General features: G+C 49.9%; 2 protein-coding genes across 3 annotated transcripts in view; one reads left to right on the plus strand and one right to left on the minus strand.

Annotated features, from left to right (window-relative positions):
- Positions 1–7,782: 7,782 nt before the first annotated feature.
- UQCR10 (ubiquinol-cytochrome c reductase, complex III subunit X) lies at positions 7,783–10,815 on the minus strand. The gene is made up of 2 exons (XM_075534087.1): positions 10,629–10,815; positions 7,783–8,051 (listed from the first exon to the last, which is right to left on the minus strand). Exons 1-2 carry the CDS (start codon positions 10,776–10,778, stop codon positions 8,007–8,009), a joined length of 195 nt encoding a protein of 64 aa, XP_075390202.1. The 5' UTR covers positions 10,779–10,815; the 3' UTR covers positions 7,783–8,006.
- Positions 10,816–11,109: 294 nt separating this feature from the next.
- Positions 11,110–14,405, plus strand: part of ZMAT5 (zinc finger matrin-type 5) — a 35,509-nt gene continuing 32,213 nt past the window's right edge. Inside the window, exon 1 of one of the 2 annotated variants that reach the window (XM_075534086.1) lies at positions 11,110–11,201. The gene's annotated coding sequence lies outside the window, so the exon portion shown is untranslated. Of the gene's footprint in view, positions 11,318–14,405 lie in introns of both variants that reach the window. The other variant, XM_075534085.1, reaches the window with a different exon arrangement.

Genomic DNA, 14,405 nt, shown 5'->3' on the forward strand with positions numbered 1-14,405 from the left:
CAGTGGGGAGACGGGCTTCAGAGCAGCCCGGGAAGGCTTGGTGCAAGAGAGTCGTAGGGTGGCCATAAGCCAGGAGCAGCAGGAAGCTCTGTGTGCCCAGACTGTCAACCCAGCAGCTCCCAGCCAGCACTTTCCCCACCTTTCATCATCCTGCTGTCCTTGAGGCCGGCTGGAGTCTGCCCTTGGCATTCAGTCTGTATAAATCCCAGCATATATCAGACCGAGGCTCCAGCAAGAAGACAGAAAGGATTTTTTCCTGGCAAGGAACGGGAGGCTTGGGAAGCCAGCGATCTGCATTGAACCTCGGCTCCCGAGCTGTGTTACCTGAGCAAGCCACTTTACCTCTCTCAGCATCATTTTCCACCTGTAAAATGGGCTTGGGAGCGGTGCCCACCTTGGAATGAAGATCCAGAACCTTAAGGGGCATTTAGACCCCGGGGGACAGTTCCTGTGTGCTGTCTTGTGTGTGCCAGCTGCCGGTCAAGGGACAGAGTATCTGTCCTTCTAGTAGCTCACCCAGCTGCCACCACCTGACTTGCTCAAGGGATTTGTATTCCTGTCAGCCTTGTGCAGTGTTCAGACAGACATTTTAAATGCATTGATTTCTGTCCTTTCCTTGGAGGAAGACTTCAAACTCATTTGTAGGACAGTCCTTGTTCCATGTTATTGGAAGGGCTGGCTGAGTCACATGGATGGAATCTGTTTCTTTTCAGTAACTTACACCCCTTTCTACTCTTTATTGCAAAAGTAACACCATGCTCCAGGTACTTCCCACAAATGAGCTCATGGAAAGAAAAACCCAGAAATAATCGCTGTTAGCATTTTACCACCTTTTCTTCCAGCAATTTATTTTTAAACGGCACATTACTCTGCAAGAGAAATATGAGGCTGTCTGCTCCTAACTACTTACAGTATTGGACACCCGATACAGGACACGCGAACAACAAAATCAGTGGCAAGGAGGGTGTAGGAGGCCTGGTGGGAATTGATCAAGGGCAATGTAACCGAGAGGAATTACTGAAACCCAAATGAGGGCTGAGCATGAGTGTGGGACAAGAGGAAAGTAAAAGGAAATAGAGCAAAGAACTAGAAGGCAAAAGGCATTTATAGGTCTAAATACAGGCATGTACATATGTAAATATATTTATATATGATGATGGGGAGATAGATCTTTGTGCATATATTTATAGGTTTAGTATTACAGTAGCAAATGGACATTGGACTTCCACTCAAGTACTCCCTCAGTGCAAGAACACTCTGTTCTATTAAATTGGCATTCCATGATGCTCACCTTCCCAACACTGAAGACAAAGCGGGTGCATAAGCAAATGTGGCGAAGAAAGCTGATGGTGCCCGACTATCAAAAGCTATAGCGTCAGGGGTGTAAACAAGTGGACATCTAGCTCAGATGCAACAAAGCCCACATGGAAGAAGCACACCAACCTGTGTGATCATGAGGTGTGTTGAAGGGATCAGGTATCAGGCATCAAAACAAAAAAATCATACCATTGTGAATGAGAGGAAGTACAGATTGGGGACCCAAACCCCATCTGTAGGTAACTGGACATCCCCTTACAGAAGGGTCACGGGGAGAAGACAAGCCAATCAGGGTGCAGTGTAGCAACAGCGAAACATACAACTTTCCTCTAGTTCCTAAATGCTTCCTCCCCCCCCCCACTATCATGATCCCAATTCTACCTTACAAATCTGGCTAGACCAGAGGATGTACACTGGTACAGATAAGAACTGGAAACAGGGAATCCAGGACAGATGATCCCTTCAGGACCAGTGGTGAGAGTGGCGATACCGAGAGGGAAAGTGGGGTAGAAGGGGGAATCAATTACAAAGATATGCATATAACCTCCTCCCTGGGGGACGGACAACATAAAAGTGGGTGAAGGGAGATGTTGGACAGTGTAAGATATGACAAAATAATAATTTATAAATTATCAAGGGTTCATGAGGGAAGAGGGAGCGGGGAGGGAGGGGAAAATGAGGAGCTGATACCAAGGGCTTAGGTAGAAAGCAAATGTTTTGAGAATGATGGGGGTAACAAATGTACAAATGTGCTTTACACACAATGGATGGATGGATGGATTGCGATAAGAGTTGTACGAGCCCCCAATGAAATGATTTAAAAAAAAGAAAAAAGAAACCTGATACAGGGTTGCTGGGACTTGGAATTGATCTGGTGGGGGTGGGGTTGGCTTTTGGTTGATGATGCTGTTACAATTATTTGTTTTACAGTTAGTAACCCATTGTGAGCATTTCCCTATGTCTCATCTACATTATTTAAAATAGCTCAGGATTAATCCAAAATCCTCTGATTTATTCAACCAATTCCATTTTTGTACATTTTTTCTAAGTATTTGCTATTAAGCTTATTATCTCTAGGCTAAGTGTTTGCCCATGATTATTCCCTTAGGATAAAGTCTTAAAATAGAATGACCAGGTCAGGTTATTGTTGACTGGTATCGTCAAATTGGCCTTCCCAGCAGCAGGATTGGACAACGATCATCTGCCGTATCTTTGTTGGCACTGGGTATTAGTATCATAAGAGAAAACCTTTGTGCAATTGATAACTCGAGAATGTCTCCAGTTACTTTTACTCTTCAAATTAGCGCTTGTAGAGCTGAGAGGAGGGGGCGTAAATCTGTATGGGCCTGAGAACGATGTCGAAGCGGTGAGGGGAGAGGTGGACCTGTGCTGGACCACTGGATATCCCCTTCAGAGATGAAAGGTTTTCTACCAGAGAAGCTGGAGGTGATGCCAGCAGAGATTGGTTAAGCTGAGAAGAGCTGCCCATCCTAGGCCCTGCCTCTCTATGGCAGGAGGGTGCATCCAGCGATGCCATTGCCATGGGTCTAGTCAGTTCAGACCCTTATGGACCCCAGGTGTGTCAGACTACTCTGTGCTCTAAGAGTGGCTGGTTCTTGGGAAGGAGACCACCCAACCTCTCCTCTCAGGGGGATCCCAGCCTCCAGGCTCTTGGGTTAGCAGCTTTTACCCTTTTCAGCACTCAGGGACCTGTCAGGACCACCAGGACTATACAAGGCCAGGCCACGCCTCTCCCAGACCTCAGTACTGTCCTGAAGAGTCAGCCCCGTTCGAGTCCCCGAGGGTCAGCTGCTTCCACTGTTGAGCCTCTGCCTAGCCCGACTTCTTCCCTTCTCTTTTGCTGCACTGACCCCAGGACACACCTTGGTCAGCCCCTACACGCCAGCCCCCAGCTCCGTTGGCATAATTGGCTTCCTGGGAGCCCCGCCTGCAATAGTGATGTAGAGGTTACAAGTTGGACTGCTAACGTGTGGTCAGCAGTTTGAAACCACCTCGGGAGAGATGGAGCTTTCTACTCCCACAGAGTTGCAGTCTCGGAAACTCACAGCGGCAGTTCTACCCTGTCCTCTAGGATCTCTATGAGTTGACTCATAAGGAGCCCTGGTGGTGGGTCTTTACTGTAGAACCACCCCCCACAAGGTCAGCCGTTTGAACCTACCAGTTGCTCCATGGGAGAAAGTCGAGGCTGCCTGCCCCCATAAAGATTTAGAGCCTTGCAAACACAATGGGGCATGTGAGTCAGAAGTGCCTGGGCAGGGTCTCTCTGGAACCAGTTCAAGGTGTATTGCGGGGTTCAAACCTAGAAGGTTCCCAGGGGACAACTTGAGCTCTACCCAGAGCTGCAAAGTCTGGAGCCTTGGCAGGTGGCCCTAGAGTGCCAGCATCTATCAAGTGCAGTGCCTGGCCAGGTGAGTTAGGCTGGGTGGTGACTTACTTTAAGGAGGTAATTCACCTTGACACCCCTCCCAGGTGACAACACATTCAGAAATACCAAGGACCATAGCTGCCATTGTGTAACCTCACCAGGGCAGATTACAAATGAGAAAACTGACTCAGAGAGGGCAAGTTCTTATTCACCGTCCCACAGACGGAGAATGGTGGGCAGTCAACTTCTACCCAGGATCCTTCTGATGGTAAAAATCAGCCGTCTACATTCCACCGGAGCTATTCCACAAGGCTTCCTCTCATGAACTGCGGACAGGTAATCAGGAGAAATTAGTCCTTGGCAAAGGACATCATGCTTGGTATAAGGGCAGCCCCCCACCCCCCGCCCCCCCAAAAGAAGACACTCTATAAGATGGATGGACACCGTGGCCTGCATCCCTGGCCTCCCACCTAACAACCGTGAGGATGACGTGGGGCCGGCGGGGTTTCCTTCTGTTGTACACGGGATCGCTGAGTCCGAAAGAACAACAATCGCCGCCACCACCACAGGGCTTTTTAACTGCATGATAATCTAGCCTGATGCGTTATTGCTCAAATAAAACAATGGAGAAATTGCAAAGTACTTCATACAAGACTTGGCTCATGGTAAGTGGTGAATAAATGCGATCAATCAGGAAGCTTAGGGTGGCTTCTCCAAACTCCTTAGCATGGCCTACAAGACCACCCTGTAGCTGATGCTCCCCAGCACTGCCCTACTCGCTCCACTCCTCATTACATACCAAGTTCATGGCCACCCTAGGGCTTTTGCACCTGCTGTTGTCATTGCCTGGAACAGGTTGATTGGCTTCTCACATCAGTAAAGTCTCAGCATAACTGTTAGCTCTGTGGAGAAGACTTAGCCGATTACCTCGTCCAACAGGACTCGTTTAACCGGGCTGATAAGTGGTCTCTTCTACCAAATTCTTAAGATTCTATGTGTACCCGCTCACTCATGTGTTCTAGGGATCATTTGCTAAAGGTACATGCGCCAAGACCCAAAGGAATAAACATTTAAAACAGGTATTGCCAACCCCAAACCAGACCCACTGCCCTCACGCCCATGCAGACTTAGAACAATCCTACCACGGGTTCCCGAGGCCTTACACATCTGCATGGGAGCCCACAGCCTCATCCCCGATAGCGGGCTAGTGGCTTGGAACGGCTGATTTGGGGGTGAGCTGTCTGATTCCTAGTGGACACCACTAGGACTCCTTAGAGAAGTGGCTAGGCTGCCCGCTCAAACCACGGCTCCTATGCGCATGGGCAGTGCCAGCTCTTTGTTCACAAGCAAGCACCGCTCATCTTTTCCTTTTTGTGAATCTGATGGGCAAAAATGAACGCACTCTGCTGTTTTGCATTTGTTAGTGAAACTGGGCGTTTTGTCCACACCTCTGGCCATTTGCACTTCTTGTCCTAATCACCCACTCCTGTCACTTACCCTACGTGTTGGCTAGTCTCTTAAAGCATGGTTTTCAATGACTGTATAGCACACAACTGTAATTTTGGATGTTTGACTTGTCTCCATTTTCCCCATTATAAGCATGTGCTGAATACCTCTTATGGAAATGCCCTGCTCTCCCTATTCTACAAAAGGACATTTTGTCAGAAGATGAATCTTTTTCTTTCCTTTCTTTTGGTCAAAGGCATGCACGGTAAGATTACTGCATCTGCACAATGTATCCTCTGGAAAGATGAGATGGTACCATTTCACACTCCCACCTGCGGGGTATGAGCTGTTGGAAGCTACAGTCTGAGCACTGTTGACTATGGTTTTCAGGCTCTGAGTAGCTGAGGGGATCTCAGCAGGGGCTCAAGGAACCAGCTCCTCCTTGGCCTAGTGCCAAAATGTGGCCCATTGAGGCTGTGAACAAATCATAGTAGGGTTTGCCATGGCCGGAGCCTTTTTGACCAGGCTACAGGTAAATGGGGCCATGGTCGTAGGGCAGAACCATGGCCCAAAACAGCCAGCTGAACGCCCCCAGATGATTATTTTAATGTTGCACTCTGATTCAAAGGAAAGCACAAACATCCCCAACGCATAAGGCAAATAAATCATAGCGCATCCTGTAGACTGGCTCGTGGACATCCCTGCTGGTTGGTGGAGAGGGGAATGTGCCCCATCCGAGGCGAGCAATCACAGAAACATGCTCTGACTGGGCTGCCCTCAGCTTGCTATCAGACACCATAAAACCAGAGAGTGGATCATTGGGATCAGTTCCCCCTTAAAAACAAACAGAGAGTAACGGCAAGAACACAGCTTGGAGACTGTCGCCTACTTTATTTTCACGAGCACACAGCCCTGAAATCGCTGGGAAAGTGTCACATAAGTGGAGATCTTCAGCCTGCAGGGTGAGCTTCTACTTAAAAGTGGAACCATTCCTTCATCTTTCGTCTCTGGCCACCCAGCTGTACGGCCCAGGGCGCATCCTTTTCTCTCTGGGCTTCAGGCGGGGCAAGCCGCATGTGTTTCCTGACGGGACTCTTCCCCCGTCAGGTGAGCTGTTGGGCCATGCTAAGCACCAGGTTCCACGCAAACAGGCAGCATGCAGGTGAGTCATGGCCTTCCCTGGGACGCTTTCCCAGCAGCTCAGCACCTCCCTCTGCTCTCCTGGGCCACTCCCAGCCAGGCTCACGGGGTGGCCAGCTGTCCGGGGGTTTCCCATCGAACCTCCCTACTATTGTGCGATTTTCTGTGTCTGAAGGAGTGGCTCCTTTGTTTGGAAATGTTTCAGCAGTTCCTTACTGTAATTCTCGTCAAATCAATCGTGGTTTGGTAGGCTCTGAATAAACTGACCTATTTACTCGCTACCTTCACCAGCCCTTCGCCACAAAAACCCAAACTCACTGCCATCTAGTCGAACCAGACTCACGGGTCTATAGGATAGGGTCTGTCTCTGGGGTTCTGAGACTGTCCATCTTCACGGGAGCGGGAAGCCTCGTCTCTCTCCCGGGGGGGTGGGGGGGGGCTGGTGGTTTCCAACTGCTGACCTGGCAGCATGTCACCCATTGCCGCCAGGGCTCCTTGACCATAAGCCTTTTAGTGCCTGGGATACAGGTGTTTCCCCCACTTCAGGGCCTTCACACCTGCTCCCCTCTGGGCTCAGCCTCCAGGCACACAGCACTCACCTTTGTACTCTCAGCTGCCTCCCTGTCCTCCTTACTCCCTCTCCTTGTCCAGCTTCCCCAGAGCCCTCGGCGGGTCTGTCATCATATAGGGTGCCACTTTTGCATGGCCTCGCCCTTCTGGGAATTCAACCTCCCGTGCTCATTCACAGAGGCATGCTCAGTTCCTAGCTGAGCCTCAGCCGCACTGGCCCGCGAAATGTTTGTCCCATGATCAGTCTGTTCTGCAAGCCCCACCTCCTCACTGCTGAAGGCCTTCCAGCACCACCTTCTGGCTCTCTGGGTCCTTCTGCATTTCTGTGACCCTGATGGTGCCGCCTCGCCATACCCCAGGCAGTAAATTCTTCCACTCTCCCCATTCCACAGATCAGAAAACTGAAACTCAGCAAGGTTGAAGGCTCCACCCATGGTCCACACAGCCACACTGGGCGGAGCATGCAAACCCTCCCAAGTACTATGATAAACAATGCATCTGATAACAGCTCTAGAGGCCTCCAGAGTTCTAGTCTTTAACTTTAGGATGGACCAAAGCACAGAGAGGTATAGCAATTAGCCCAGAGACACCCAGCAAGGTAAAGGCAGAATGAGGGGCCATGGCCCACACTGCCAAGGTCGTGATGCTTTCCCAGCCTGGGCTACAGCGCCACTCTCTGGCCGGGTCAGTTAGTTCTCCAGTGTGTAATTTAAGAACAGAATTATAGGTTCAGAGGCCAAAATTGAAGGCTACACCTGCAACATTGGTGCATATGTTGAAAACCAGAATTCTGGGGAGGCTACCCAGAGACCCAAAATAGCGGCCAGTGCCCTTCAGATACTTATGAAGGAAGTGGCAGGTTCTCAAACTACCACCAAGGGGGGACCTGGGGGTTAAGAAGGCGCCCAACGCAGCAGCAGATGTCAAGGACAAGTTACATTTATTTGCTGACGATGCGGACTAGACATCCCGCAGACCACAGCAGAAGTGAGAGTTCATCAGGTGAAGTAATTTTGTGCCAGCAGGTCCAGGTGGCCCGAGGAGCGCCGCAATCTCAGCATCATCTTCAAGCTGAAGCCCCCTGGGCTTTGGCAAACCGCCAGTGTGTGGGCCTGATCCTTCTCGCCTCAGTGGGGGCTCTGAGCAGCTAGTCCTGTTGCTGGTACTTGTGCTTGATGTGTTTCCACAGCTTCTGCATGTTAAAGACAAGAACCACAAACCTTTAGCTTACGCTTTGCACTCACTTCGACTCTGAATCGAGGCTTGACATGTAGCTGCGGTGGAACGGAAAGGAGGAACGGGAAGGAGGGCGAGGGTCGGGCAGTACTTTCACTCAGGGGGCAAAGTGCCCTGGGCGCCCACAGTTCAGCACCAGCCTACCTGCGCTGGGGGTCTTGACAGCTGGGAATCATGGACTCTCACTGTGGGTGGATAGAAGAATGGGAGCGCTGCCAGACTGGACATGTAGCCCGGGACATTGATGAAACGCTCCCATCCTCTGGTTACTTTCTATAGTGATTGTACGGTGTCTGGGATGAGATGGCTTTACTTTGATAATCAACGCAAGTTCAGAGAGAGCGCAAGAATGGACCGAAAGCACAAGACGTCATCTCAGGAGTAGGAATGACTTGTGGGCAAAGGGTTGTTTTAAGGAAGAGTCTGGAAGGTATTTGTTCTCAGCCTGCTGTGCATTACACAAGAGGCCTACGTGCTGAACAGAAACCACCAGCAAACTCAGTGCTGTCATGTCAATTCTGGTTATGGTGACCCCCTCAGGACCAGCACCCCGTAGGGGGGTTCTTCTGCAGGGGTGCTGCTGGGTAGATGTAAACTGTCAAGTGCTACCCAGGGACCTTCCTGAACATACCCATGCCTTCAGCGAGGTGGAGGAAATTCTGACTTTCGGTAGCCCTGTAGGGTTTCCTACCTGACCAGAGCCCTGGTGCTGTAGTGGCTATGGCTAGCAGTTAGCCTCAAGGTCAACAGCAAAGTCCACCAGCTGCTCTGAGGAAGAAAGGCGAGGTTTTCTATTCCCATCAAGAGTGAGTCAGGAGTCTGACTCGACTCCGTGCAGCACGGCAAGAGACACCAGGAGGGGCTGATGGGTTCTAACCGCTGACCTTACGGCTAGGCTAGTAGCTGAGTGCCTAACCACCAGAGATCCTCCCCAAGCGCACACGCCAACAAAATACCCACTGCCAACATGTGGGTTTCTGAGGCTGTAAACCTTGACAGCTCACCCTGGCTTTCTCCTGCTGCATGATTGGTGGGTTCAAACCACAGACCTCTCTGTTCGCAGCCGTGTGCTTAACCAACTGACCTGCATGCACAGTTCCCACGTATTTCACATTGTGCCACTTTTTATTCTTTAATCCTATGATCCTGGGGATAGCAAATAGCTGGATTCTCGGTCCTAACAGCACAGGAACAAATTGGGCAGGTTGTCATGACAACCAGCTTCCAAGCCTTTCTGGGGTGAGCGGAGGTGGTCAAGAGAACTACTTCCAGGTGAGAGAGGAGTGGCAGCCCTTTCTTTTGGAGACAATTGCTCTGGCTACTGGCTGGACTGGTTCCTGCAAAGAGCCTGCTTACTCTGTGGAGTCAGTTCAGAATGACCAACAGAGGGGGGGAAGGTGCTAACTCGGGCAAGCCCTTCCTTAAAAAGTGTGCACCTTATGTACCCGAAGAGGACACACAAACACACTGGTCAGCGAGGGACTCTTGTAAGGTTTGCTGACATCGCATGCGCAGCACCGAGCTCACAAGTCGTTGCAGAAGAGGCCATTCCCTACCTCCCTTCCCACTTCTCCCCGAGGACGGTAGTTACCGCTCTTTTTGAGTGGTACCAACTCCCAGGCAGTGGCACCTTGCCAGGATTCCACAACACAATCCTCACGTCATACCCTCTCCTCGCTTTTCAACACGGTTAGGGTCCAAAAACCAGGCCGTGGCACATGCCCACATCAGCCCACAAGATGGAGGACGGCGACATCGGAACTGCTAAGCCACTGAGAACTAGGGCCCTGTCAGGTTGATACATAACCTTAACCAGCAAAGCCAGCATGACGCTCCCCTCGAGCCTCAGCTCAGCGTTCCTTACACTGTTAATGAGCAAAATGGTTGGATTTTTAAAAACACCATTGTCTGAATGCACAAGGTTGGTGAACAGGGTGGTTAACAAGTAGAGGGGATGTAATTCCTTGAGGTTAGTATTGTTTATTTCTATTTCACCAGTAAGCATGCTCAAGTTGAGAGAGATTACATTTTTTGTTCCAAGTAACACAGGTATCAAGTGGTAGGGCCAGGGAGTCCCCCCTGGGGCTCTGATTTCACAGGCACCACTCTTAACCCGTTAAGAGCACGAAGCTGCCTTGGGACTTGGAAAGTGCGATGTGAAGGCCAGCTCCTGTACCTAAGATGCTTCTCCTGTGTCCATGGCGTGGTCCAATCTGCCCTTGAAATGCTCAGAGGGGACACGAGCCCAGATTTCGAGTTCCTATGTGCCAGTTAGGAACTCTCCCCACCCTGCACCTTCCAGTGAACGAGCGGGTGTGCGGGATGGGCGACATACCGCACTTACGGCCCACGCAAGGTGGGCTCTATGGACCTCGCTTAACGTCTTATGATTCACACCTAAAGGTCCCGAGAGCGGCAGTTTGGAGAGGGAACACCCACGGATCACTCCCGTTCCCTTAAAGGTGGACGGAGTCTCGCCCCACCGCCGTCACCCCTCAGGCGGACCCAAGGTCAGGTAGGCCCCGGCCCTCACCCCCTCGTTGATGTGCTCGTAGATCGCGTCCGCGCCCTGGTCGAAGGCGCGCTCGAAGAAGAGGGCGCCCACGGCGATGGTAAGGGCGAACGTGGAGGTCTTGCGGAACAGGAGGGAGTACAAACTCGCGGTAAACGTCCGCGCTGCCATCTTCCCTCACAGCCAAACCAACGCCACTACGCCTGCGCCGGGCCGACCTTTCTCTTTCACAGTCCTGCCTCGCGCACTGCTTTATGGGATTGGTGGTTCCGTTGAGTTACCGGGTTCGTCGTTGTCCTCCGCAGAGACAACTCCTGGTCTGCAGACGAGAAAGGTGCATGAGATCTAGATCAAAGCAGTCCAAATGTAGTTTGCTGAAATCTATTACCAAGTTTCCTCCCAATATCTTTGGATTAATTGATTGTGTCGAACTACAATTCCCAGAAGCGCTTGCACTTCACATCAGCGTTGCCTCCCGAAGGTTTCTGGGAAGGGCGGACTGATAACCCGAGAAGGACTACGAGTCCCAGCGGGCAGTGCGCGACGCCAGGGCGCCAGAGGAGGAGCCGCATCCGCCGGGCCCCGGAAAACCAGGTACTTTCTTCGGCGGGTCGCGTACGGTGGCTCTTATCCTCCGCGCGCCCCACTGGAGGTTTTGGGCGCTTCCTTCTCCGTTGAAATGCTCCGGGCGGGACGGACCAATTCTCGGGGTGAGGGCGAGGGAGCCGTGGCTTGGTCTGTTGCTCTGTCTCCGAGGCGGCCCAGAAGTGGAATGGTGAAAGCCGGGGCCTGAGGGCTGAACTCCTCAAGGGAAGCCGTGTGTGTTCCCCTCACCCCTGGATTTCTCTGTCCCCGACGGCGGGAGACCGACCTGGGACGCTCATTCCTTCTTGGGAAGAAAGAGCAAGGGCTTAGGAGTACATGGTTCATTCAACGACTGCGTTCCAAGCGAGCCTTCGGGGCCATGCTCCGGGGACCACAGCGGAGGAGCCCCTGTTCTCGCGCAGACCTCGCTCTAGTGCAGAGGTGGAGGCGGGGTGACAGGTGCAGGGAGGACTGCTTTGAAAAACAGAACAGGCTTGTGGAATTGGGCATGGAGAGTCGGGCTGTTTAAGCCAAGGTGAGGGGCAGGCTTCTTGGAGGGGTGTTTGAGCCGTCAAGTGGCGGGCCGAGCTGGTGCAAAGGTCCTGGGGCAGCTGCAGCCAGCCCTCCAGAGTTTGCTGGAAGCAGCCCAGTGGACTCTAGAGAAAGCGCCTCTGATGTTGTAGCCCATGGTAAGGGGATCTTATTTCCCCTCGCCCAGTTGCTTTGGGAAGCCACGGAAGGGTTTTAAGTAGGAATGTGACATATCATTCTGGTACCTCAGATTAGTGACCACGTTGGGCATGCGTTTTGAGAGGAGTCAGTGATGGCGTCTAAGTTGGACTTCAACTGGATGGATGGAGATGCCATTAACTAGATCAGGGATGAATAGTGTCGGATGTATAAAATTTAGTGGTGTGTGTTGAAGTTTTGTTTGGCCTGGCGAAATTGAGTCCTGGTGGCATGCTTACAAATTGAGCTGCTAGCCTCAAGGACAGCAGGTATAAAACACCAGCAACTCTACTGGAGAAAGACACGGCTTTCTACTCCTGTAAAGACTCACAGTCTGGTCAACCCACAGGCACTTAGGTCTACCCTGTTGCCACGAGTTGAAATAGACTGGATGGCAGTGAGGTTGTGAGGTGAAGTGTAAGCAGTGGATAGATCTAGAGGCACATGGCTCGTGAGTCTTGGGCTTCAGAGGAGACTGCTGAGCCAGACTGCAGGTGTGGATCTGCTTCTACCTCTTTTGTGACCTTGATCTCTGGGCCATCTTTTTTGTTTTTCCCCCCACCTGCAAATAGTAACACTGATGTTCAGCTAGGGGACTAAGAGGGAAAATGTGAAATCTTTGAGGAGGGAGCCTCACTGTGGTTATTTACTCTTCACAGAGCCTCCTGGTAGTCGTTTGGAGGATGACGTTGTGAGGCTCCGGGGAAAGGACGCCTGTGCCCTGATCATGATGAGCAACAAGTCAGGCTGGTGGGAACCTCAGAGATAGGAATCATTTGGGTGTGGGAGTCATAAAGGAGGTGCCTGAGAGTTCTGGTGTGGCTTGTTTTATTTTTATATTTGGAATGCATTCTCCTTTTGGAATAACAATTTACAAGACCCAATTATCCGTAAGCTTTCGAGTTCAACTTAGAAATTATTATCCTATAAATAAGCCTAGGAAAATAGAGACAAATAACCCTAAATTTTCATTTGATTAATGTTTTTGATTCAAGTTGAACAAACTACATTTCCTTTAAGCAGTCAGCCCTATTTGCAGCTTAATTAAATCCCCCTAAATGTTCTCATTGCATTTGTCAATTTAATATGTTTGATTTTCTTTTTAAGCACATCAGATGCATAACCTAACAAGCACAATTTCCTCAGAATACTTAAACCGTTTTGGACAATCTAATAAATTCAACTTATAGGCATCATGAATCTCAAGTTTTTTGCAAACAACCCAGTACTTTTGACAACTTAGTCCATTTCTTGATGTCAGCGGTTCTCAGTCTGGGAGGAAAGAATAAAATACAGGGTCTCCCTCTGCTGAGGAATTAGAATGTAGGGGCACCTCGGGGGTCATTTTTCACAATATCTCACATCATTCTATTTGTAGCGCTTGTTTCTAGCCAGAGTTAGCCTCACAGTCTAAAATCACAGCACTAATATGAATCTCACTTTTTCCCAATTGCCTTACTGTATATTTCATTTTATTTAGCTTCTTTTATACGCATATTTTTGTTTTCTTATTTTGTAAATTGGGAATTGAGTGAGGGGAGCGTTACATGTCAGATCATCAACTGCATTCAACAGTGCAAACCTTCGACTCCGTTTTCTGCCCCACTCCCCCTGCCCCCCTTGGCTTCTCTTCTGTCTCTTATGGGCCTCCATCCTCCTTGTCACCCAAGTCAATACCTGTCAACTGCTTTTAAGAAGTCCATTGCTGCTGCTTCCTTCCCTCGCCTCCCTCCCTTGGGAACCTCCAAAGTCTGTTTCCTTGGGTGCTTAAGTCTTTGTCTTGGGTTTCGTCCTCATAGTAGTTATCCACGGCGCTTACCCTTTGTGATCGACTAACTTCACACAGTGTCATGTTCCCCAGGGCCTTCCATGTTGTGAGGCACTTCACGGTCTTAGCATTGCTTTTTAGCGATCCATATATTGTAACTTTCATATCGAAAGTTGGAATCACAATGCTCCTCCTGTCAGATACTCAACATGCCAAAATCTTTGAATACTTATTATCAAATTCAAATTCCCATATATATGGGTTATTACTAATCGTAAAACAGGAAATTTGATCAAAGAAAACACATCAATCCAGGAATGAGTTTTGGGCTCACACTAAATCCTAGCTCCAACATAAGAACAATTAGTTCTTACATCATTGGCTCTGCTCGATATTCATCCTCAGAAAGGGAACATAGAAACATGGGTATTATAGCAAAATGTGGCAAAGAAAGAGATGGTGCCTGGCTATCAGATAAAGTAGTGTCTGAGGTCTTAAAGGCTTGTCTCCTAACAAGCAGTCATTTAAGTGAGATGTCAACTAAGTCCACATGGAAGAAGCACACCATCCTCAGTCACTAAAGGATTATAAATCATATAATCCGAAATTGAAGGAGGGATTGGTGTCAGAACCTAAATTGTGAGAATCTGGTTTGCAGAAGGTTATGGATGACACTGGGAGTCCAAGATTCATTTGTGGGAACTACATAGGAAACA

Source organism: Tenrec ecaudatus, chromosome 16 (assembly GCF_050624435.1).
Source record: "Tenrec ecaudatus isolate mTenEca1 chromosome 16, mTenEca1.hap1, whole genome shotgun sequence".
Classification (NCBI taxonomy): Eukaryota; Metazoa; Chordata; class Mammalia; order Afrosoricida; family Tenrecidae; genus Tenrec; species Tenrec ecaudatus.